Source organism: Haemaphysalis longicornis, unplaced genomic scaffold (assembly GCF_048455015.1).
Source record: "Haemaphysalis longicornis isolate Haplotype H1 unplaced genomic scaffold, Haemaphysalis longicornis Haplotype H1 scaffold_10, whole genome shotgun sequence".
Classification (NCBI taxonomy): domain Eukaryota; kingdom Metazoa; phylum Arthropoda; class Arachnida; order Ixodida; family Ixodidae; genus Haemaphysalis; species Haemaphysalis longicornis.
Window position 1 is genome coordinate 102,590,140 of NW_027526204.1, and position 26,987 is coordinate 102,617,126.

Genomic DNA, 26,987 nt, shown 5'->3' on the forward strand with positions numbered 1-26,987 from the left:
CGATAAGAAAAATAACTTCTTTTCTAAGAAACTCCATACAGTAAACCTGCAGATATTCGTGAATTGCGTATTTTGCATTCAAAAACATATGTGCGTTTGCTGCGGTACTGTGTTTGTTGGTATAATCAACGTATGGCTCGCATCGATCCCCCAAGGGGTAAAACGTGGAATGGACTGTGATAACCTTCATGGGTATTTTCAGAACTGTGGAGCCATGCTTCAGTGGAATCAACAACGTAAATGGGTGCTATCAGGATAAAATTGTTTTACAACAGACGTAAACAAATGTAGAAGGAATATGTTAAACCTAGTTAGAGTTTCTTTTCCCTCACCCTGTTGACATGCGCTTCTTATAGCTAAAAAAATTTACTAACACCATCTTTATGCTTTCAGGTTTGCTTGCTTGTGTAACTTTTCAGAGACATACGTTTCAACTCTTTCCCCAAGCTTTATTGATTGAACCAAATAACGAAAATCCACAAAACAAGAAACCGGTTTAGCTGAAAAACTCTTGAGTATAAAGCGCTTTCACAGCGTTGCAGTTAGTGCTCAGTACAAAAATGCAATTTAATTTCAACAACACATACCTGAAAAATCAGTCACGCGGAGTGCCTATATTCTAACATTAGGACGGTGAAAATCGTTTCCGCAAGAGAAGTTTTTAAAATATAGGTGCGCAGGTACGGTTTTTTTTTCTGTTTTTTCGGTATTATGAACAAAATAGCCATTTGTGTACAGAGTGCGTTGAGGCGGCGCTATTTCTTCTCCGGAGCTGCAGGTCCTGCTTTCTCAAGAAATGTTTCTCTCAGCTGGCGGCGGTTGGGCTTTCCTGTCGGCGTTTGCGGGATGACATCCGTGAACTCTACACCACCGTGAAGCCGTTTGTGCACAGCCACAAGATCTGCCAGTAGACATAAACACATTAGGTTAGCGGCGTCCACCCTCGTGAATGTTCGATGATTTGTTAAAAATGCGCGTAATAAAGCGCTTGCTTATGAGCAGGTTATGAAAAATCACGCTTTCCTTCAAACAGTGCAGGGAATTGTTGTGCATCTGCTATACCGAACATCAATGAACACCTAACTCCTCCACGTACCCAAGATAGCAGAAAACCTGCACAAAATATAATACCATTTGATAACTTCACGACGAACGTCTAATATGGTTGTCCTTATTTTTGTGGGCATTGAAAAAAAAGCAGCCCTGCTGCCGCGAATACCAGAAACGCTCCTCATCGGGCAGTTGTTCCACCTTGTACAATAAAAAAAGACGGCTAACAAGATTATGCACTCCTACGTCTAACGGCGATACGGTTAAATGAGAAGCTTTCGTGTGATGGATTCTTTCGCTTGCCAATCCCAGACTGCGAGGATATGCTACTCTGGAAGTATGCTCCACCTTTCTAGAATAACCGCAGCAATTCTGGGGTATGCACTGCGTATACCTAACGTGTGGTTTTGGGGTTTACGGCGGTGATCGGTACCTGCTGCTTGACGTACAGTGCGTACTTTTTGGAGCGGGTGCCGGCACAATGCGTTAAGCTCCAAATGCGACGTTAGGCCCAACGTTCTGCGGCTAACACCTTTACGGCATGCACTGTAACGTCATTCTCATCGTACGTTGAGCTGTGGGTAACGACTATCGACGCTCAGCTCAGGACATGGCCTAAGGACTATATAAGTGGCATAGTGTCACGATTGCGTCAGCTACTACTTTGCTGCATATAACCGTTTAGCAAAAACAGCCCAGGTAAGCTAGCGCTAAGCATCCCCAAGAAGCGTTTTTTTTATTTTTTTTACACATCAGCTACGATCATCATATTAGACAGAGAGAGTTGGCTTTCCTTCAGCGCGTTCTCGCGTATGCACATCCCCAGTAATAAGTTTAAAGCTCCGCTTTAAAATATATGGCGGACACTATACGACCCTTCACCACGCGAAGCCGTAATGGTGGAAGGCCGGTTCGCCAGCCGTAGGATGCTCTGGCGAGCGTGCACATCAGCGATAGCTCAGAAGTTCACGTAGGCGTATTTAAAACTTTGTCTTTCGGTACACTCAGTAAGGTGAATGGTGAAAGAGCTGACAGGAGCTTCTGCTTAATAAAAACGTCCGTGAAAAAAACTGTAGAGCAACAGGAAATGGCTCAATTGAAAAACACCTCTAGAGCACATAAAAAAGAAACGCAATAAAAAAACGATTGACCATTCAAATTCAAGTGCTCTAAATGACTGCGCACAAACGGTGGAGACCTGAACGGTATAGAAGTGTGTGTGTTTGCTCTGACTTCAAATCTCTAAAACCATTTCTGTTAAGTACTAAAGCTGCGCAAAGTAATAGCGGGTGCAAAAAAAGGTAGACTAAAAATGCACGTTAAGATGCCCACGATTCTTATTAGACAGCGCAGTCACGTGTTTCTATTAGATCGGGTTGCAATTGAAGCTTGGTTCGTGGGACAATTTTATTAAAAAGAAGAAACTCTTAGGATAACCCAGCTTGAAATTTAAGGACTCGTTCATATGAATGAGCCTTCGTAAGATATAGGCTCTGTCCACACATAGGGAATGGTCATCGTAAAGGTAAACCGTGACTTACCGCAGGGTACGCATAGTTTGCGAAAATCGTCATGGAATTACAGAAGAAAATAAACAAAATCTTGCCCTCAGCGCACCTCCATGTGTAGCATGTCCTGTTAAACTTTCAGGCGAAGCCATTGGGGGAATACCCCTTAGCAGTATGCAGAAGGACGAGAGCCTCAGCAATGATCACCTACCAAAACCACAGGGTTTACAATATTTCAAGTGTGATTGTGTGGAAAACACAGCTTTGGGTTGTTTACCCACGCAAACAATACACACTGTTAGGACGGTTGGCGTGATTTACCAAAATCCTATACGTAAAAAATATAATGGTGCTCTCGAACAGAAGTGATCAGGAATTTGTCCATTGTTTTCCCGACGAAGAATGAATGGACATCAAAAAATACTTCTTATTTGGGAGATAAAAACAGACTCGGCTATGATGCCAGGTGCGAAGGACACAAGAAACGGCAGGGAAAAGGACAAGAAAAGAATGAGGCAGAGTTTGGCGGTGCTCAAAGAAAGAATGACCAGAGAAAGTTCCGTGCATTTCTGCCTGTTGCTAAATACCCTGGAGCGCATACACGCTTCTCTGTTGATATGAGAACTTTTAGTTGGCTCCTCAATGCGCAGCGTGCACTGAAAGTACAGGAAGAGATTTGTTGTTGCCCATCATCGAAAGGCGTGTGCCCCGAGCAGCTCATTGATATACATATTTAGCTCTTTCTTCAGGCATTTGTGTGAATTCCGGAAGGTAGAATGTTCAGCCTTCGCATCTATAAACTTTAAAAATTGGTCTGCATACATTCCTTTGTATTAACTGTTTTGTTTTGTCAATTCACTTTCAGTTGTAGGCATGTCACCTTTCTGAATGCCCTTTGAAGACACACATGTTCTCGCTGCAGTCTGCACTTAAAACTCACAATGTTTACCAAAGCAGAGTGCCAGATTTGGGCGCTGGAAATAAGACTGATTCAAGGATACCGCCTTACTTTCGATGTATTTCACAAATTCTTGCTGCTTGGCCTCCTCCTCTTGTGTGGTTTTTGGTCGTGCGTTGGCCTTGAGCACAATAAAGGCCCTGGGTGCTTCTCCGTAGGCACTGTGAGGCACACCAACTACGGCAACTTGTGCGACATCTGCATGGCCTTGGAGCAGCTCCTCGAGTTCCGCAGGAGCCACCTGGAGGTCCATGCACTTTACCATGTCTTTAATCCGGTCCAACACGTACAACTCGCCGCACGCAGTGTAGTAGCCAGTGTCACCTAGAAAAATCACCGACCGTGAGTGATTTAAAAAAGCATTACCATCCCTTACCAAAGAAGGTTGACGGTAGCGCAAAAACTTTCTTGCATAAAAACTGCGTCAAGCGTGGTCAAAATGATGGCTAAAAGTGCGTCGAACTGCTTGCATTCTTATTAAACAGTCGTTTGGCAGCTAGAATGTAGCCCAATCCCGTTGTGGTGAAATATTGAACTTGTCAGTCATCATATTTGTCACCCTCTCCATCTATGCTCTTTTCCCCCTTCCCCCCACAGAGTGCCAAGTCAGAGACTATACAATCAGGCCGACCTCTGTCTTCCTTCCATTCAATAAATTGCTTTCTTTCTCTCTCGCTGAAAGTGTGTGCAATCAATCTTCCAACCTTCAAAGACCCGAAATCGCAAACTAAGAACGAACCCCCGGGACGACTTTTCGTGCATAAATAAACGCATATACGAACAATACAAAGGTACATCGATATGGGGTTTGCGAGATAAAGTTTTCACAATTGTGTTCCTTCTTCATGATCGAGGATTGTATTGTTTTATCTTGAACCATTCGTTTTTCGCGATTTTCAAGTAACCCTATTGACCCAATAGAAGCCCAGTTTCACGAAAGCACTTTGTGTCCAGAGATATGATCACAGTTTTGCGGTCGACCAACCGGTCTATGGGAACATGCATTAGTTTTTTGGCAGCAGAACACCATTGGTCCCACTGAGAAAGCTTTCGCTTTATAAGAAAATGGTGCTTCATATTGCACATGCTTTGTGTGTGGGACAGCTGCCAGTCGGGGTGGGGGCAGACAAGCTGTCCAAGAACATTTGTTATCTGGTGGATGTGACTGGTGGTTCTGGTCGCGTATGGAAGTATTTCACTGATCGCACGCATCGGTTGGAATCAACGGGCAGGGTGGTATAAACTGCAGTTGTCCATCACGAAGTGCTTTTTGGAGGACATGTCTGGGCTAAGAAACGAGAGGCACTACTCTGCATCTTCATGAGACATTGTCTGAATGTCGGACCCGTGGATTGGTTCGGCAGGCGATGGAAGTGCGACCGATTGCGCTTCCCTCCGCGTCGCGAATTGGGTCGGTTGGTTGTGGAAACGTAGTCGGTGGAGTTTCCGTCTGGTCTTTAAAACCTGACGAGGCGCTTGCTTGACTCTGGCGGAGCTTGAAGGTCAGGGGGCTGCCACCAGGCTTTCAGGCGTTTGTATCTTGAGTAACACGATTCGCGTAAAGCTCAGAACCAGCGAAGAACCTTTGATCCGCGGTTACTGTCTTTCTTTTTATTCAGTGCGCCAACCCTCTTACGGAAATGATTAAACGGACGTGTTGTTAGACGAGTTGATGCATGTTGCAGAAAGTACAAATGATGGGAAAAATGGAGGACCAAGCGGACAAAGACTGCGCCTGTCCTCGTATCTTTCTCGCTATGGTAGCCAGTGTTTTGGTGTATTTCCACTTTTTCATAAGAATGCTGCCCCTACTTTCGTTGCTACATGAATTGATATCTTCTTTCGTAATTAAGCGAAGACAGCTAGTAGTAACAAACAACAAAATGATAAGCGTTCTCTCGTTGTGGTTTGGCCGGTGTTATTAAACACCTTGAGCTCATCGTCCGGAGGAGAAATCAATAGGAATTTGTAAAAAAAAAATGGTTATACTGTTCTGTAGCTCTTATTCACTAATTTCAAAACGCAGTGAAGTTGCGGGAATTCTGCCCCTCGTCACGTTCATTTATTTGTGCCTAATTGATAGGCTGCCCGAACACAAACGCAAAGTTTCTCATGTAGCATGCGGTGTTTAGGCATTCGCTGCCAGGGTGGGGCTGCGTGGCTCGTTTCGAACAGTGCACAATAATAAGACGGCACAGAAATCAGACAACCCGCAAGATTAGAGAAGCGGCCGGAATTCTCACACTACAATACCAAAGCATTGGTGTCTCGTCTGCTCAGAGTTTTCTTCTTTCGTTCCTTCTGATGACTGGGGTCATGAGAGTTTTTAAAGCTGTGCGTTTCGAAATGAATATTTAGTTGTTAGTAACACTTTGTGTTGTCGTCTTCCGCTTGTCCTCGTCCGCAGTTCGCGCTTCCAGAAGCAAAGTGTTACACCAGCTTGAAAAACGAATAACCCTATCTGGGAACTGCACTAGATTGCCAAAACAAACGCCCAATGAGGGCAGAGAATACACACCAGACTTGACAAAACCTTCATCGTCATACATTTCCGCTGTTGCATCTGGGTTGTCCAGGTATCCCTTGAAACAAGAGGGTCCTTTGATACAAATCTCGCCACACTCCCCTGGTCCAAGCTTTTTTCTTGTGTCCACATCCACTACCTGAGAAACCATTAACACGGAAATACTGTAAAACAAAATACCAATGCACGTTTCTCTTCAGTAGTTATCTCTTAAAACGTCCCCATTTTTTCTGAATTGCACACTTATGCTTCCTTGTGCACACTTATGCTTGGGCAATAAATGCTGTTCTCAAACGTACCAGACAGGCTAGCTACATTGTTTCATTAAAATTTGATTTTTCTTGCATAAACATAAAGCGCCAGGAATTTGGACGCACGTACCTGAAAAAAACTCCAACCCAAACTGTGATCTATAATATATGCGTGTTGAAAATGCCTATCAGCTTTTATAAGAAATTTAACCTAATGGCTGCGAATATAAACTTTTGTTGGTGTTTGGTTCCTTAGCGACTTTCACGGCCTTCCTGGCTCAGTTGAGAAAATGGATAACGTAAAAATAAAAGACAGACAGGCTTTATTGCGTCGATGTTTTTTGACCTTGTGGGCATGATGTACTCTTACTTAACCAACTTGCAACGTTTTTTTGTGGTACGATAACGTTTTGCGTTAGTACAAGGCGGATGTCGTCACTGAGTCTGCCACATGACAGAATACTTTAAGATTGTAGCTATGATCGGGGGGTTTAGTATAGACCTGTAGGAATTATTTGCTCCTGCTGATGACTTGATGTACATCAGACACCTGAGACCTCAAATATGTGTGCTGAAACAAGAATCGCAAAAAAAATTTTCATGTAAAACAGCGAGTCTGTTCTAGAATGTATTAGACAGAGTGCCTGACGTGAAACAATTTAACTGCTCGCAAGAATTCGCTTAGAGCAATTCCATGCAGCAGCAATTAACCTACAGAAATTGCCCAAAAAACCCAAAAACAATTGCTTTCAATAAATGCGATACTTCACCTTAATGCTTGTATGCGGAATGAGCGTTCCAACGGTTTTGAAGTCGTGGCACATGCCGCGTGTAAAAGAGATCGCACAGCAGACCTCCGTCAGGCCATACGCTGAAAACAATTTGAGGTCGAGAATGAGCGACAAATGTTAGCGCTATTAGTGGCAGTACGCAATTTCGTGTAAAAAGCTAGGTATAAATACGATGTAATATAAATGTTGTATCACTTTTCTCATCGTTAGTTACTAAGCTCTCTGTGTGGTAAACGATTGCTTTATTGGTCGTGTTTGCGGGTGAACCATCAATTACTTGCGGTAATATTTTTACCTGAGTAATGTTGGTTTATTGCAAAGGTGACTCCACAGGCTTCTTTCCCCCCGAGAATGGGCATTTAAGGATGGGTAGAACACGGTTCGTAATTGCTACACTACAATTACGTCATAAGCCAGCACAAATGGATAGATTTCAAACTCACCATAAGCTATAGAAAGAAGTTCAAAATTGGACGTGCTGGCACAAATTTCAAAGACAGTTGTACCAAAGAAAAAAACGCCAAGGTAGAGAAGACGACATAGGCTGCACTGACCCTGAAAATGAAGCGCCGTCCTTGCGGTCCAGTCTTCCCGCTATATCTTTTGCTGGGCTGTTTTTGAAGCTAGAGATTACCGACATTGGCTCTGAATGTGCAGAAATCCTAGCAACATCCACTACTATACTGTGACATAGCGCACGCGCGGTTTTGTTACGGTACGCACTGCTGCTACGAAGGCTTGAACGCATAGTTGGTGACTTGAATATTATGTACACTGTCAAAGGCGGGTATGTAATGCTGTGGCCTCACCAGGTTGAATTTTGGGTGATTACAGTGCTGACGAGGTAGCCATTGGAAATGTAGCGGCAGCCTGGAAAGGACTACAAGACAATGGTATTGGACAACTGTCTTGTAGCCCGTTTTGCGCCCTCACGCCAATACATATTGCTTCATTACGTTAAAATCTCAGGTTTGCGGAGTAGAATAGACCGTCAGTAAAAATAAAAGAGCGTTACTTTCATTCTGAAAACTGCAACATAATGTTATCGTTTTTTTATTATGTACAAAAAGAGTTTGGTAACGAAGCGGTAAAGCGTTCTTGTTAAATTTGGCGGGATAATGAAGACTGCTGCTTATTGCAAGGCTGCGTTCACACCTTCGGAAAAATACTGTAAACGTTCAAAACTTGATTGTTCGTCCACAAAACGAACAGGATCCCGCGTAGAGCGAAATTTTCTCGCAACCGCGAGAAGCGTCAGGCTGTCGTAGCAATGAGGGTTCAGCCGAATGAGCAAGCATGCTGTCAGCGTAGCAGTTACGATGGGTGTCGGTTTTTAAAGACCTCACGCGCAACGCAGACGTACGTTATGAAATATAGAAGCGCCCGCAATGATAACTACCTATAAAGCACTTACCGTGGTAAATATTGGCACGCGGAAACACGTTGAGAAGACCACTCATTATTTGAGGGGGAAGAGCACTTCCAGCAAGGAACAGGGTTTTTACGGTGCTGATGTCGAGAGTGGGTGGCAGTCCTTTCTGTACTATCACCATAGCATGCGTGGGGTATAGCTGGAGGTTAGTCACCTAAGACGTGGAAGAAACAACGCTTTTGACGCAATGCAGGCATGTTTACGTTGTTGAGTAACTGGGCAAAAAAAAACAGCAAACATCAACGCCCTCCTGCAACAACGAAGCATAACTGCAAAGTGTAACGATGGACCTGCAGGAAACTAAAAGAAAAAAAGGGGCGACGACCATGATAAAAGATCATAGCCACAGTCAAAGTAATATTTGGGGTGAGGAATTAAATGAGTGAAATAACGGCGTCCCTGTTAGGATACTCCCTAAACTAATATATTACTAATGATAATAATCAATTACAATACATGGGTCTCCTTCATATTGGCGTAAATTGTGCATATGTTTGACTGTTTTACTCGCTGTTCTGCGTTTTTTTTTTTGTGCTTGCCGCTGACAGGTTTTAGACTGTAGCGAGGCGTAAAATCATGAATTTGTATTTTAGCAGTCTCATTACGTTCACTGGGGCATCTGCTTAATTAAAGTCTGTAGGCATATATATGGCTGCTTGCGGGTGAAACATAATGCAGGCTCCCCGATTTCACTCAATGTGTGGAAAATCAAGGCTTTGCACTGCTTGATACTAAAATTTAGCTATTATTCTAAAGTATCTGACGAAATCATGAAATATACATCTTGCCCGCTATTCCCGGAAAGGATATACTACACCATCAGTAGGTATTATGAACTAAAACAGCAATGTTTGCTTCAGGAGAAGAAGAATGTTTCATGCTGACATTGTGGCTTATGGTACTCACACCAGCATGAAAGGTTTTACATTTTCCTTGCACAATAAATAGTGTACTCAGCCTTCAAATGCGGCTTCAAATGAGTAGAAGAAACTCACTAGGGAAATGTATTTCCCAAGTAAAACAAAATTGTGCTGAGCACAAGGACGTGGGTTCGATTCTCGGCCGCGGCGGCCGCTTTACTGATAGAGGCGAAAAGCAAAAGCGTCCGTATGTACGAGATTTCGGCGCGCGTTAAAGATCCCCAGGTGGTCGAAATTAACCCGGAGCCCTCCACTTCGGCGCGCCTGATCGCCTGCATTGCGTCGGCGCATTTAACCCTACATTCAATCAATCAATCAATCAATCAATCAATCAATCAATCAATCAATCAATCAATCAATCAATCAATCAATCAATCAATCAATCAATCAATCAATCAATCAATCAATCAAAACTATTTTCTCCTAGCCGAATGAAAGTGCTTTTACGGCCGCTATAGCTTTGCCTAAAAAATGTGCAATTTTTTACTTCATTGTTTTATATTATATTTTAATTTTTATTAAGATGTTCCCTCCTACCATATATGTCCCACTTAAACTGACGCAGGCTCACATTCGGTGTGACATTGAGTGCAAGAAATGCACCGTTTATTTAAGGATTTCTTCACTAGCCCGGAACAATACGTGTTTCTACTGGTAAGAGGAAGGAGACGCTTTGATACTAAGTGGAGTGTACATTCACTGGAAAGTTCCAGAATTGCTTCAAGTCTTGATTCCATTGCGGTATCGGTTATGAGAAGTTTTATACGTCCTGCACTCTGCATCGCGAACGCAATCGTAGTTACCATTTATACGCATCTGACGGACGCGCAATCGCTTGGGTGTGGGTCCGATCCTACCTGGGCGGCGTGATTTTCTCATTTTTTCCTTCGGAAATTACGAAAATACCACCATTGTTCGAAGAAGTTAAACTTCTTTTCATATTTTTTCACAGACATGAACCGAAGTGCCGCTGGGGAGCGGCTGGTGAGGATGGATGTCACGTCGGCTCCGTGCTTTTGCCGCAGTAAGTGCGCTTCAGCTACCCCCAGTAATGTAAGAGTTATGTCGTCGGGCTCGTGAAGTACTCCGATACCCCCTAGTATAAGTGATCCCTTAACCATTCCATCTTAGAACCTTCTGTGAGCCAGTAAAATTTCTTGGTAAGGCCAAGCCTACCGAGCGACATGTCATCGCTTCCTCCACCACGGCTTGGACCCACTACACGGGGCCAGCAGCTGTGATCGCAGCAGAGATCCGCCTCTAGAAACGCCGCGTACCCAGCCGAAACGTGCGTCTCAACACCACATCAGACAGCGGCAAACTGGTTCGCCAAATGCACCAGACGTCTACAGGCATTCCTTACGCATTCGCATCCAAGTAACCCTGGTAGAGCATGGTCGGCACGCTGTGACAGTGGATACAGTGATCTCGGAAATATCTCGCAACGCATCCAGACGAATACGACAGCAACAAAAACCACGAGATACCAAGTTATTCGTTCTCGCCTAATGAGCACACTTAGATCAGTCACAGAAGTTTATATCAGGCACATTCCAAAGGACTACTCTGCACACTTGATCGGCATCACAGCCTTTGAAGCCTATCACGTTCAAACTGCATCGTATAACTACGATGCCCACAGGCAAATGCATACAAATTACAGTGTGCAATCGAAACGAAACGTTCTACATATCGCTCAAAACCGAGGTATAAGAATCCGAAGCAATGGCGACAGCAAAAAATCGGCGCGGATGTCAAGGAATCATATCACCGCTCGACCACGGCGCATGGATTCATTGCAATCGAAGCAAACGTATGTATTAAAGACCACTGGTGGTGGCTTTGCTGTAAGCAAGGTCAGCTGCTTAACCGTCACAGATCTGGCGAGACCAGCAATGGGATGTTTACTTTTTGCACTGCACCTTTTCCCAACTTTGTCCTATAAACTAGGCAAAGAACAAAGAAAGGAAATACAATGCGAAAGTGGTAAGTCCAGAATAGTAAGCGATTAGGTAACCCCACTGTTTAAGCTGTTTGTTCAGTGCTATACAAGATGTACATGGGTGGCTAGAGATTCTTTAAACGTTGTTGGGTTACGTTCGATGACCATTTATTGAAGCAGGTTGAGGGAAGATTACCTTCAAGGGGCAGCTGAAGTCTGCCTTGGGGAAATCTCTCCCCAACTTTGAAGAACCAACCATGTCCTTTTCAAATCTTCCAATAGCTAAAGCTCTCTTAAAACACGCGTATTGCGTATTGAACTTACCTTGTACTTTGGTATCAGTGGTAGGACTGATGCCAGGTCCATAGCTGCGAGCATTATAGTCTCAAGATGACTAGCGATGGCCGAGAAAAGCACCGCGAAAGGAGCCGTGTGCATCACTGGCAAGTAGTTTAGAAACACATCTCCCCAACTTTGAAGAACCAACCATGTCCTTTTCAAATCTTCCAATAGCTAAAGCTCTCTTAAAACACGCGTATTGCGTATTGCACTTACCTTGTACTTTGGTATCAGTGGTAGGACTGATGCCAGGTCCATAGCTGCGAGCATTATAGTCTCAAGATGACTAGCGATGGCCGAGAAAAGCACCGCGAAAGGAGCCGTGTGCATCACTGGCAAGTAGTTTAGAAACACATCTCCCTTAATCAGTGCCGGGTTCTTATACCTGCGAAAGTTCGTTTTGAAGAAAAAAAACTTCGGTCAGTTCTGCGCGGCGTCAAAGAGAAGCACGAAATCGTCTTTACACCAATGAAATACTTTACTTAAACTACAGCGCCAGAAGCATGCGTTCAATAGAGACATTGCTGGCAGATTTAGCTTTCGAATGTGCATATATATCAGAAAAGAGTAACGTCATTGTGAACTTTCCGAAAAGCCGCTTCTCGAGCAATTCCACTGTTTTGGTCATGCACCGTTAAAGCGGGGACTCTCCAGCCTCCACTGGTTCTTCGTGCGTTTTGAGCGCCGGAGCAACGCATTTATCTGAGATCGGTGATTACGCCCTTCAAGTGACGACGAAGTGGGGACAGTCGAAGTGACGACAACGGCCACTACATAGGAATAGATGATTAATGCAGGTCAAGAGCAGAAAGACCTGAGCAAAGATTGAGATCCCAACCCCATAGTTTGAAATGACACCTGCGTGATGTGTTTCGCAGACCCTTTCCCGGCTGTTACTTGTAGGCCATTTGAATATTTGCTAACGCCGGTGCAGTGGGACTATGCTAATCTATGACTGTCATCTGCAAGTTGGAACAAGCCATGTGAATCGCTTTTATAAATAAGGGTAAGATGTCCGTGGGGTGGACAAAAAAGTTTCTGAAAGCATGGCTTGAATGCTTCCATTCGAAACACATCGCAGCTACAGAGGCTCGTTGGGGGAACGCTTACCGTCGTTTCTGTAGTGGATGCGCACTTAGCGCACCTTCATGCCCTAAAGATGACTTTCTCATGCGCCGCTGCTCGTGAGGCTCCCGTTACCGGAGGCGATGCCTTTATCCTGTTCTTATATACACCCGCGCTCCTCTCGAGAAGCAGTGAAGTGGCGTCCCACCGCGGAAGCGGCGCGTACCATTTTGATACACAACCATTAAAGACGAAAGAAGTGTGCCACATATGTAGCAAATAAACTGCACGTTTAGATATAGAAGATGAGAAATGGCGGCACTACACGCAAATTATATGATCGGTTCGACCGTTATATTGTAGTTTTCGTGGTCTGATTGGTTGGTCAGTGTTCCTATTTTTAGTCAAAAATTGTGTAATCTTTTTCGTCCATATCTTCACGTGAAGTAAAGATCACCGGGATCTAAATTAATTCTTTATCGTCCCCTGCAGTGCGCCAAGGTCCAGCTCGCATGGATTAAACTGAAGATTTGAAAATTTCAGTGTTGTAGTGGTTGGCTAAAAAGATGAACTTTTTAAGAATTCTCTACAACTTTCTCCTTATTATAGCCTGCAAGAACTGTGTATAAAGCCACCAATGAGCGTTTTGTGGCCATAAAAAGCGAAGAACCATTGAACTCTGCAAGAAAAAAACTTTCTTGTGTGCGACACGTTACTTTGTCTAAGGCTAGGCCAGTGGTCAGTCGGCGGAAGATTTGCATCCTTACTGAAAATGGTTTCTTATTCCGCCGGGGGAAGCCGCCACGATAAGCAGCTCCTCTACAGAGGTATTTAAAATCGAGAGTCATAAAAGGCTCCAAGACACTTTGGCACTGCTCAGAAGTTCAGAATACTAAAGCGCAGTGTCCACATGCATGCCCCTGAGTGCCACTTTGAGTGCATAAGTGGACGTTGCAGGCAATGAGATTTTTTTGTGTACCATGAACCTTTGGGGGAGTGGTCATCGTCCCTGGCCAATCCCTCTGAGCGCGCAATGAAGATTTATTGTTGCTAATGTTCAGGTCGCAATGTGGAATTTCTGAATCCGTCGTAAGCTTCCGACAACAACTGGAATTGTTATTGCCCATTCATTTTGAGCGGGTTCGTCGAAATGGAGGCATGGTGTGCTGATTTCGCAACCAGATGGCAGCTGCGGCCTTGAGCTTCTGACAGCAGCTGTAATGGTCAGTGGCCAATCCTTGTGGTCAGTTAGGCAGTGTGCCACCTGGCGACGTCTTCTAAATAGGGGGCGACAACAAATTCCCTAAATCCAGCGGGGCTTAGTTTGAACCACTGCGTGCTGTGACATCGAGATACAGAGCTCCGTACTGTGAAGGTACATACCCGAATAAAGCCCTGGCACTATCAAGAGGCTGAAAAGTATGCTGGTACAGCCAGGGGCCAAATCGTTTGTTACATGTACGAGCAATAATAATATCTACATACACACAAGGATGGGGAGATCTATGACATTGGGAACAAATTGTGTTAAGTGGTAGTCACCAGAGACAATCGACCACAATTTCGCGCATGGTTGGAACGGGAAATGCTCTTAGGATTTGCTACAGAGGGACCGTCAGAGGCTCTAAAATTAAACGCTACTCCGGAAATTTTCCTCATCAGAAAAAGAGGATTGAGTGCCTTATCATTGAGTCAGGATACTGCGCCGCGTCAATAAATGACCCTCACATGCATTACAGGGACTTTGATGCCCGTTGTGCAGTGCAGTACTTCAAGGGACGCATCGGTAGCTTTGTTAGAGTCATGAAAGCTTGGGAGGCAATGTCTTCTTGGCTGCCTGAAATAAGCAGCGGACGGCATTGAAGGAATATTATCTGTCAACGCCAGCACACGCTGCGTTGCAGCCTCTCCTCCATTATGTGTGAATATTTACACCATGGAACTGCAATGGTTTTTTTTTGTACAAGCGAGGCAGCAAACTAGTACATTGGTGTCGGGGCTGCGATGTTCAGATTCTTCCTGGGTGCAAGCCGGGCTCTTCGTGTATGCCATGGCACGACCTACTGGTCCTTGTTAAAGACGCCGGCAGTTATCTTAGGCAACTGCTAAAACAAACCATAAGTTCGGCACGTGGCTTTCAGGTAAAGTTCGGGGAACTGACGCTGATGGCTAAGCTCAAGCCCCAGCGGAGATAATTTTTTTTTGCAAGATTGAATTCTAAAGAACGTTTTCTAAACCAATTCTGTGCGTGGTTTTTGTAATTAGGGTGATTTGGTATTGTTTTGTTCGGTTTAGCGCGGGGCTCAGCGTTTCAGTACATTTATTTACGTTCTGCATCGCGCCCAAAGTGCAGCGCTTGAACCTACATGAGAATAGAATGTCGTGTCCCTGTTGTGAGGCAGACTCACGTAAGGTGGATAAGTCTTCCGCTGCTGCCCTTCGCAAGGTTAGCTAAATATATTCACAAAGAAATTTTCCTTGATTGCCTTCGTCGTTTTCATTTTTGATTGTGATTTTGCTGCTATAGAATGTTCTGCTCGGAAAGCAATTTACCCTTCAATCACGACGCCTGGGGGAGGGCAACCACGCATCGAGTTTGGCTATAGAAATATTGAATGTTTTGCCGTGGTCAATAAGTATCACGAAGACACGTAAGCACTTTTTGCGATGAAGTGATCCCGAAGACCAGTGTCGAAATGCTGAACGCTTTGTTTCATTTATCATTATGACATTCCTCAGTCGCCTTTTGCATTGGTTACTCTTACTCGTTGCATACCCGCGTTTGTATCAACAAGCCAAAAACATATTAAGCGGCAAAATTCCTGATTTTTCTCCTAATTTGGCTTCTGTGTTTAAAACGCTGAAATTGCCCAGGCAGACGTGAGTACATATATCTAATACACTTCGGTGAGTCGAGAGTCCCGGAGCATGCACTACGTACGCCGTTTCTGTTGTCCTTTTGCGTCTTTTAAAGTGAAGCTTTTATCTCTCACTGATCTTGCCTGTACGCAAGAACGCACCCTAGGAAATCGAACTTTACTCAACCAAGGAACGCGTCTCTGAATTAACTGGTGCGCCACCTGGTGCGCCACCTGGTGGTAGTCCTGGAAAGTAATTAACATGCGTAGTTAAGATGCCAGTAGATAGGGTGCGTGCCCCAGTGCGATATGTTGACCTCTCGCTCACATGCTTGCCTTGTCACCATGCCACAAGAATACTGACAGCAGGTGTTATGTGGCGCGATGTAGTAAGCAACTGCGGTCACTGGGGGTTGGGCGCACGCTAGCGCCCACTCCAGGTGTGTACTGGCATCACATAGCCGACGTAGCTCTGCATCCCAGGTGCAGTGACTAGAGCAAATGACGATTTAACCTCAGTTTTCGACTTTATTTTTGATCTAAAAAAGCTCCGCGTTCCATATCGTTGTCGTTATACCGACGTTGTTGTTAGGCTCAGGAAATAGCGGTGTTCCTAATTGCCAAGCGGGAATAAGCCCTGCTAGTCGCCTGCTGCGGAGTCTATAGTCAGTCTTCTGAAATTAGTCACGTAGTTGTCAGCACATATGTGTCGCACACGTATTCTATTCCAAGGTCATGGCCTTTAGCTAGATCCATCTATATTTAGGGCGAGTGACCGACGTGCCATCTCACCGGATTTGCTTCTTCCTGCATATTTGCACACTTTTTTGAGATGCATTCTTAGCACCACAAAATAGAGACCACAAAGTAAAGTGGTGGTTTGCGGGAAGCGCGTTTTTCTTACATTCGCGATGAGCTTAGTTGGAAGCCTACCCAGGCCGATATTTTTAGAATTTTTTCACCTCACTCACTTAAGTTGGTTTCCAGCAGATACCTTCGGACTCTTTGACCCCAATTTGATCATTCTTGTGTCTTTATTTTCTTGCTTCAGTCAAGGCGTTTGTGAATGCACTCGCGCCGGATTTCCGAGCTGCTGCGGGACCTCAGGTTGTCCATTTCAAATAACGGAAAAACTAATAAAATGTGGCGAAGAGAAAGCTGTAATGAAAAACTGAAGAGATGAGCCCCACTAACGACGGAGCTTGTTACTTCAGACGAGGTCACCTGAAGAACGTGAGGTGCCACAAGCAACAAAAAGGTGGAGAGGGCACAGGAGTGTTCTACAAGCGTTATAACTAAGGCCTGATTCAGGCTAATACATTGATATTCTACAGCACAGATGGTAGGCTCTCTTTTCAGTGAACTACTTGCGATCTTTCTTGTATCGTGGTGTAATGATATTTTAGTAGCACTTATGACTGCGAAACAAGAAGTATTTACGTGTGACGCTGCCTAGTAAATGAAACAATACTTACGCGTACACGCTCATTAAAATCTCACACGAATTGCACTTTGACGCAGACTGACATAGCTGGCTTGGTTCCTAGTTCAATAAAACACACTTTCTGGCCTTTATTGAACATAGCTATCCTAATGGTGGTGCAGAATTGCATATGTTCTATTTTGTCTTGGCACTGGAAGAAGCTAACTGAAAGATACCAATTTTTTTTCGTTTTTATTGTAACGAATTGCGAGTGTCAAGTTTTGTGTTACTTCACATTTATTCTCAAATTCGACAAAGTATTCACAGTCTGTTTTGTTGATCCTGCACAGTTTTGCTGGACGCAAATGTCCCGCCATGAGCGACAGGCAGTTACAATGCTTATGTTGGGCGGGGGCTCGCCGAGGAAATGCAATCCGTTTTGTACAAGTAGCTTAGCTGGATATAGCCTGCTTCTTCGGTGTCTGCCCCAGAGATTGTAGTTACTCGACTACGAGCGCGCATCCACCTGCACATGAATCGCAAACAAGGCACGAGCTTGGGTGTAGGAACACCACGAGTGTGCGCAAATTTTCATCAGACATACTAATCACAGAGGAACTAAGTGACGAAAACGATTTCAACTATTCTCCGACCACAATACTGCACAGGTTCTAGCGCTGGAACTAACATTTGTTATTTGTAGTCGCAACAAAACCGCATTTCTCACCCAAAAGCCACGAGCTGAGAGAGGAAATTGCTGTGAGTTATCAGTGCGGCTTTAGGCAGGCCGGTTGTACCGCTTGACATATACACAGTGAAAACATCCTGGGGGCTTGCAGGGGCTGGTCTCTTGTACTTGCTTTGAGGCGTCTCCTTGACCTTGGTGAAATTCACAATGCCGTCGTGATCACCCGTTGTCACTAGTACCTGCGCATTGATCGGGTTGTGAGTTTTCATCAATTATGAAAACTGTCCATTACAGCCTACCTAATGACTTATATTTCGCCTACTTAAATGATGTGCTTTCAATTTGTGAGTAGTCCAATATATTGTTTCAAGCTGGCAATATTAAAATGATGCTATACCTCCCGGAAAACCTGACTTATTTTACTTTTTCACACCGTATACTTTGATTAAAAGTGTATTAGAACCTTACGTACTTTTTCAACAACCCATTTCAAAGTGAGCCAAAACACCAAACCTTTCGCATTATTCCGGCATCCACTAGACATATTTCATTCAATATTCAACTTTTTACGGCATTTTCACACTCCATTACATTCATTCTGAGCCTCAGCATACAAGAGAACGGTAATGATACAAGAGAACGGTCAAATAAAATAATAAATAAAAAGGTGCTCTCATTGTAAAAACGGGTACACGAGATCACCAATTCGATATCTCGGATCGCCTCTCGCCATCGCAGTCTGAATGAAGAAAACACCTTTGGCGTGGTCTTTGCCTTTGTATTGACTTAAATGACGTAGAAGTCCCCATGATTTCTTCTATACCGGTCACAAAAATCAAAATCTATGCTCTGCTACGCCAAATCAATACATGACTCAAATGACGAACAATTATCCGTGCTTTCATCTACAGCGGGCAGAAAAAATCAAAATCTCTGCTCAGAAGATGCAGTAAGCGGACAATCGGCCCAAGGTTAACTCCACCGAGAGGTTTGAGGCATTAGGAGTAGACAAAAGTTACAAAAAAGCTTGTTTAGGCCAAAAGGGTACCGCAACACGAGCGTCAAGCTAACGGGAAAGTTGCGCCCCACACTAAATACACTCTGGGAATTCCCTGTCCGTACAAAGCTCAGAGAATGCATCCTCAAAGTGACGATGTAATGGCCATGGCATAGCTTTGAACAACTAATCCGCAAAATGCGGCGACGTGGCTTACGCCGACACGGCCTTCTATTTTGGTTGGGGGGGAATGATGTCTGCCGGATATCGTCTGGAAAATTTCGTCCCCCCCCGGCTCTTTCCCGCAGTAACGACTCACTCGTGGGAGAAGAAGAGGCAATTGCTCTAGATTTGAAGGCCTCTATTAAAATCAGAACAGTGATAAACGACTGCAAGTCGGCAATTCTCAATTTCTCGCATGGGAAGATCTCCTTAATGGCGGCCACAATTCTAACTTGCGGCTTCTTACCCACGAAAAGAGCCAGTGAGATTCACCGGATCTGACCCCCCGTCCACTATGGCCTGGCGGGCAGGGGATCCGCCCACGACAAAAACCGATTTTTCCCCTACAGAGCGGACGTCAGTTCAGACGAGGCTTTCATCTCGCTCTTGGGGAGGGAGCCATTTTCGTCTTATAAAAATATAACTAACATTTACCGCCAGTCCAGGGACCCACATGTGCACCCCTCCCCACCTAAACAATAATCCCTGGCTTGGCCACTTCTTCCGACCAATTCATATACAAGTCGGATTTTCTATAGCTACTGTTACCCAGAGCCTTACCCCATAGTACCACCGTTTCCAGAAATGCGTGGAAGTAGCACACCTAACTAGGCATTATCCGGATGTAGCCACACTACGTCGCAATATTGGGCCTCCTCGATTATCAGTCCCAGATTGTCCGCGGACTACCTGAGACGCGATCCGGTGCTTGATTTTCCAATGTATTCCTATGTGACCTCCGGTCCGAACGCAGCCCTCGGACTGCCCGTGGACCGTCCAGTACTGGTAAATCCAGGATGCCCATTCTTAACAGTGGGCAGTGGGAGCAGATTCTGAGCAGCTTCCATCCGGAGAACAAACTTTTGGGCCACCCTACTGGTCTGAGAGACTACTATAGTCTAGGGACTTTTAACCGGCGACCAAAAAGCCCAATTTACAACTGAATGAGTTTAATTCTCTACCTTCAGCAGATTTCTTGTTTTTTTCGCGTATTTTCATTTGTTCATTATTTATGGATAGGGAGACCCTATTTTTGTCACTTCGTCTCTTTTTGTAGCTGAGTAGCTTAACTTTCTCTGGGCTGAGTCTTGGCAAAACTGTCATTTCCCGAAATCTGCGTTCTGATGTTTCTTGGAGTTCTCATTAGCGTGAGCGATGCGAAGGATCAGATGTGTCATTGTGGTTTCGTATTTTGCCATTTCAGGCGTTTTTTTTTTAATGAGCCAGATCCAGAAACCGAAACTAAGTCGGATAAACCTGCAGTGAGAAGGAAAACTCGGCAACTTACCCTAAAAAAGGGGTGGCTAGAAAATAGTTGAGATAACGCCATGAAAACGTGTACGGGGATTGTAGTTCGTATGAAATGTTTAACGGATCAAAATGAGCCAAATACATTTGTCCAATAGGAGTTCTGGCTTGAGTGTTCAGACTTTTTCGTGAATGATTTGGGAAGTTTCTTTTGTGTTTCTGAACTGGCTTATTATAAATTCCGTCGGCAATTGGGTGATCGGGGAAAGATCTTTCTCCAGGTGTGAATGACGAAGTGAACGGAGGAAGGGAACGAAATGGAAAAGAGATGTGAAACAACGGTTTCATTTCGTCCTTCCCGTTCGTACGAAATAACACATATTTATTTTACTCCTTTATTTACCATTTCACTACCTAAATAAATAGCCGCCGCTTACAAGCCCTGCCAAATCCCCTCCCCCTCCTCGCTGTGAGAGTACGAATCACTTCACCAAGGTGAAGAATAAGAAATGAACAGCCTTCTTGTGAAGCGTTTTGGAAATAATGGCAAAGCAATGCAGAGCCTGCTTACTTTGTTAGTGGCTTAAGGCGTGCCCAAGCCAATTATCCTACGGAAGAATTGTAACAGAGCAGCTAATGGTGCCAAGAGGATTCACCTGCTCTCCATGTATAGTTGTGCTGTTCTTTAGGCCCTGTTGCACATTTTAATGCCTTTTCCACCAACACTCCATCGCACAATGCTTGAAACTCCATTTAAGTAACATTTTTATACGAATTCATCATCAACTTAAGTATTTGAATTCATACGACCCAAATACGAACTTATCCTCCTAATATTGCATAAATTATGGCATAATTTTTAATTACTTGTGGCCATAAACTTCGCCTAGCTGCCATATAAAATATAGCACATAATAGTTTTGACGGCGCTATATTTAGGTCCGGCGACAAACTTCCGCTTCCTTCTCAAATTCGCGTTAGGTGGATCTGGCTCATTAAAAAACCGCCTCATTTGTTTTTTGGTACTTTGTATTGGATTCCGAATTTGTAGACTAAATCCCTCTGTGAAAATAGCACTCAGGGTACGTTTAATTTTATTGTTTTTTTTTGTTTCTATCGACTCCAAACTGCTGATAACAGGCCACCTTGGTTTGAGGCTGACCTGATGCGGGAGTGGTTCTCTTGTGTGTAGTCTTGCTATTATCATTATCGCCAAGCTCATGTATACACATACTTGCAATTCAACTTACAACTTCCTGTTTCGCTTAGCGGATCTACTAACTCCCCCACCCTTCTGGATTACTACATTACTACTAGGATTTAAAAACACACCTCTCCCTTTCGCATTTGTTTCCGTGCTGTCTCTGTGATGTGTTAGGTTGTGTGTGCAGTGAACGTGTGTATTTCTGCTAAAGGCCCAGTCGCCGTAACTTCGCAAATACACCTTGTTATTTCAGCATGTGCCCGACGTTTCACCTAAGCCGTGTTCGGCGCGCGCTCTGTATACATGTACATGTCAAGAAGCTTCAAAGCTTCTTGACATGTATATATATATATATATATATATATATATATATATATATATATATATATATATATATATATATATATATATATATATATATATATATATATATATATATATATATATATATATATATATATATACATACATATAGCGAATCAGAAATTGGAAATGAGGGGCTCGGTAAAATAAGACATAAAATAAGGGTTGGCAGTCAAGAAAACCTCGGAAAGCAAAGGGGAGGTTGTTGTGGGTCATAGATACAGACGAAGAATTTTTTGAGTCATAAAGAAAGAGACACGAGGAACCCAGAAAAGCAAAGCGGAGTATGTGGTAGGTCAGTTATTATCATTGAAACAGATATAGTTTTTTTAAAGAAAAAAAAAGTGTAGAAAATCATGCCCGCCGGGTGGAATCCGAACCAACGGCTTCCAGAATACACGTAGGGTGCGATCACACCTACGCTCCAGGCGGGGATGTCCTTCCCTCCGCTTTCTCAGGTATTATGTTGAGGTAATCGTTTCCTGCACTTGGGGGGGGGGGGGGGGGGAGGGGTTAGCCAGCGCACTCCGACTAATCGGGGGGTAGACGATTTTCTTTTTAACCCGCAGGCCGTCACTCGAGTCGTAGTGACGAAAGGGAACTGAGAGTGAAGAAAGAGTTCACTTACCTTTACCGAGGGCACGTCATTGCAGACCTTATGAATAACATCCGCGCTTGCTAGATCACAATAAACGAGGGTTGGCTTCGTCATGCTTAGGACTCTTTCAGTTTCTCCTGAAATTAGAGTAGGGAAATACGTATCGTAAAAACTTAAGTTGCTCCTGCCTAGATTAAATATAACCCTAAAAATCAACCTTTCGTCGTGCAAACAGCATGGAATTCATGACTAGAAATTTATTGCCTAACTGGAAAGAGACGGTAAAGAGAGTTAAAGTTATAGCAATGTGGACTAGTAAAGATAAAGTTCAGAATGTTTTGTTCATGTTGCTAGATTGTTCCGCCGATTTAACGGTATTTTTTAGTGTAATATCAGGTAAAAGTCCTACGTTGCTTGTTATATCTTTCAACGAATTTGTAGCTTAGGCTGGGACGACACACTAAACAGAGAGAAAGGCAGCACTTGGATGCATAGTTAAGCGAACCCATCAAGAAAAATGATTCCTGAGCATACAATATTTTCTTCTTAACCAGGAAACATTTACGATACTAAGATTTTGACATATCAGCTAGCGGAGATCACATTGCAAAGCCGAGGGACGTTGTTGCGGTTGATCACCACGCGCCATCTAACAGCGTAGAGTGTTATTGTTATGAGCTTGGCGCGCAAAACAAGTTACCACAACTACGGCTGAATAATCAACTTATTGTGCGCATACAAATTACACGATGGAGGGAACAAGAGAAGTTCGCATATACATTAAAGTGAGCCCTCAAAAGAAGTTACAGTGATCAGGGAATGCTTTTGCTTGCAACAGCAGTGCCTACTTAAACAAACAGTCACCAAAGCATGTTCTGTCTGACTAGCTCTGCATTGCTGGTTGTGGCTTACCATTATTGAGGCGGGTGATTTCGAGTACAGGAAACATAAAAAGGGGCTCTTTAGCGCACATTGTTGTAAAATACTTCCTACAATAGCTGAAATGTAATTTGCTTGAAAATGAAGCCAGTGCAAGGAGAGCTTTGCATATGTGCATGACAAAATACGCCAAGGCTGTACAGAGATCTTCGCCGACGCGCTACTATTCGAAAGAAAAAAAGAGCAAGCAATTTTAACAAATATTGTTAATTATTTGTTAGAACAAAAACAACTATTCTACGTTTATCCACAATGCGTTCTTATGAAGTTCGTTAGCAGGAGCCAAAAAAGGCGACAGGGCTCCCAAATATGTAGAGGCTGCAACAACACGTTAGCTCGTACTCACTCTCATTGAAGACGGTCTTAATACAGGCTATTACGGCTCCTGCGAAGGCTGTTGCAATGAAGGCAATGATCAGGTCTACAGTGTTTGGTGAGACGAAGCACACCGTGTCTCCCCGCTGAAGGCCCAGTTCTTGAAACCCTGCCGCAACGCACTCGCAGATGGCTTCCAGCTCGGCGAAGGTGTACCGCTGGCCCGTGGCTGCATCCATCTGCAGTGTTTAGATGCCTTTTCGCTCAGCTCCTCAAGGCGTCGCATAGCTCCGCAGGAAATTGTCAATGTAGTGCGAACTGCTCACAAAAGCAAACAATTTATTGATCTATGCTACATTGGGTTTACTAAAACATTCTCTCCTTCAAGCTGCTCTGCGTAAGACTACTTGGAAAAGCGCCAGTAAGAGAACCAGATGACAGGGGATTGAACTTATTCGTTCGGTGTGGCTGACGTGACTGGCGCCCGTTATTCTATATATTTAATTAAAAGGTAAACGGAATGTCGGAAAATTTCAAAGGTGGACATTTCTAGAACCAAAAAAAATCTAGTAGAGGCACTGAAGCAAATAAACAGTGGCGACACCTTGTTGCAGTTTGTATGATGTGGGTGATTTTTGGAGATCGTTCCGAACCTATACTTTGTATTGTTGTAAACTTTTGGTTGAATGAAAACGTGCGTTTTGCTCACGTTTCATGGAAGCTCAACCTAACCACTTGTCTGAGTCGTGTTATAGCCATGACTGGTAACAGCAAAGGAAGAAATGCAAAGCAATCATTCTTCACTGAGGCTATTCTGATGGCACGCTCCACAGATGATACTGTTGAAAAAGAACGCGTTCTGACTTCCAGCATTACAAAAGACGTCAGGTTGAAAAAACTGAATATGCGTGATTGCAGGAAGTCACAAAAAATAAAGAGTGGATGAGCCAGCTGGCGACAACGCTGCGTGAAAAACAAATATGGGCTTCTCTTCGCCCCCGGTAGTACTCTGTAGAAAATTGAAAAAATGTTTATTAGTGTCGGAATGTATATATACAATGGGTTCTCCTGAACTACCGATTTCGGGCACAGCCGGGGAGGTATTACGCCCTCCATTTTAGGTTGCAGTTTTTTGTACAGTGTTTATACATACTCACTACAGTTCGTGTCATCTTAGCGCTCCTTGTAGTACTATCCATAATGCGTGGCTGCCGCACTGCCTCTGAATCGATTAACAGTGTTCTCAGAACCAGCACGCGCTTGTTGAGGAAAAAAGCAACAGCCCAGACTGACGTCTCATTATCGAGTTAGGAACAACGTTGTCCGGAACGCGACTTCCACAACAACGAACATGTATACAACAGCCAACTGTAGAAGACGTGTTGTGCTTGTACATCTTAACACAGACTATAGCCGCGCTAACTACACACCACCACAGAGAGCAGACAACAAAGACAGCGTATAGTTTGGGGGGATTTTTTTGTCAAGAGTCGTTTGTTGTACGCACATTCGTAGTTCTTGGCGAATGCATGAAGTCTCCAAAACCAGTACTTCTACGTAATGTAAAGTACGTGGCCTGTTCAAACAAAACAATTTTAATGCTTTAACAAGATAGCGTAAAAAATCGCACCGAAATACAAAACATGGCAACAGTAATTTGTTTGTTTTATTTTATTGCATTTTAAGAACGTTAGTCTTTGTTGATGTAGGTAATTATAGAAATTTTAGCCTGTCTCTCTGTCTGACTGTCTGTATGTTTCTCACTCGATTCAGCCTCCATGCCAAGGAAAAGAATACTTGACTGCAAGGTTTACATAGGGAGGACCGTTTCATGCTACTAAAGCTCTGCTATTGGACAAATACCCGCTGGTTATTTTGTGTATATGAAACATCAGGAACAATGGAGGTAAAAATACGCACATAATCGAGAACAAGCGCGTAAGTAGCATTAGCCTTTGTGTTGTTTGTTGAGATAGCAATGAAATGAACTGTCCTAACACAGCGTAGAAAGGAGTGGTAAAATTAAATGCAATACGATCAGAACGCGTGTTCCTGCGGGGCCAGGCAAATGGAAACCGAAATATGAAAAACTTTTCTGCCGTGTGAACAGACGGTCCCCGAGCAGAGCAAAGGTGGGTAAATTGAATACCATTAAAAAAAACTTCACAGCATATCCACGGGGTGAATGATGATGAGTGGGCGAAGCTCCCGAGGGGAAATCATCGGTAAAACCGTGACTCTTCAGTGAAAGTTCGCCCACTACATCTGTGTCCGAACGTAACGTCTAGAAAGTCTCGCTTAAACCGCGCGTCGGCACCTTGGGGCTGAGCTCGCCTGATGCGTTTTGCAGACGCCTCACGAGCTCTCACTGCATCGGGGTCTGCCTGCCGATACGCGCGCTTTCTCGCCGCTTCCCGTTCTCTGACGTTTTGGAGATCCTCTTCGCGCCGCAGCCGTGCCGCTTCGCGTACAGCAGGGTCCTCGCGCCGTTGCCGTGACGCTTGGGCCTCTCGTTCTCGAACGCTGGGATCTTGGCGGCGTCGTCGCGCAGCCAGACGACACGCTTCGGCCTCCCGCTCTCGTACGGCAGGATCTTGGCGGCGACGTCGCGCAGCTTCACGGAGCGCTTCTGCCTCGCGGGCTCGCACATCTGCAGCCTTATCCATCGGGCGACTCCGAGCGCGCGCCAACAGCGAACGGATTTTATTACAACGCTCCCCGCCATCTAGTAAACAATCTAAGGGCATCTTTTCATCATATACAAGTACCGCCATCTAGTAAACAATCCAAGAACTAAACTAGAGGTAGCCACGCCATTTAGTAAACAATCCAAGAACTAAACTAGAGGTGGCTACATACATACGTCGAGGATGGACAGACCCACGCCTTAAGGAGCTTCGCCCCTAAAAGTTGTAGTTTTTTCAACAGGCGGTGAGTCAAAGGGGAGGCGAAGAGCTTGAGTGGGAGAAGCGGGGATTGGCTCCACGTTACAGGGCGAAAGGAGCAGGAGAGTATCCTCTCAGACGACGTTTGCAGTAAAGCAGCAGATACACTGAAAATGGTTTCCCTTCAGGATATTAAATTTCCCTCTACTTCTGGTTCCCTTCTTTTGCTAATTATCGTCCTAAATATCAATCTGCCACGAATGTGGAAAAAGTGGCTGTAGTCAGTCGTACGTGTTGGTTTCTCTTTGTCTTTCAAAAACTTCGTTTCCTTACAGGGTCAAAATTAACATCCAGTGTGTGTAACCACCCCTGTAACCTGGATCTTTCAAATTGTAGAACAAGCTCATAGTCTTTGCTCCTCTTGTGCATCAGATTAGAATACTCCTAGCCAAAGGCAATGCAGCGCT

General features: G+C 44.2%; 1 protein-coding gene across 1 annotated transcript in view; it reads right to left on the reverse strand.

Moving 5' to 3' along the window:
* Positions 1-426: 426 nt before the first annotated feature.
* Positions 427-26,987, reverse strand: part of LOC144157882 (uncharacterized) — a 42,534-nt gene continuing 15,973 nt past the window's right edge. Inside the window, exons 3-11 of the mRNA XM_077688599.1 lie at positions 23,667-23,874; positions 22,412-22,518; positions 17,789-17,988; positions 11,932-12,100; positions 8,497-8,668; positions 7,062-7,162; positions 6,035-6,179; positions 3,568-3,840; positions 427-901 (exon numbers count right to left, since the gene is read on the reverse strand). Of these exons, the coding sequence (XP_077544725.1) occupies positions 756-901; positions 3,568-3,840; positions 6,035-6,179; positions 7,062-7,162; positions 8,497-8,668; positions 11,932-12,100; positions 17,789-17,988; positions 22,412-22,518; positions 23,667-23,874 (1,521 nt within the window). The 3' untranslated portion in view covers positions 427-755. The remainder of the gene's footprint in view (positions 902-3,567; positions 3,841-6,034; positions 6,180-7,061; positions 7,163-8,496; positions 8,669-11,931; positions 12,101-17,788; positions 17,989-22,411; positions 22,519-23,666; positions 23,875-26,987) is intronic.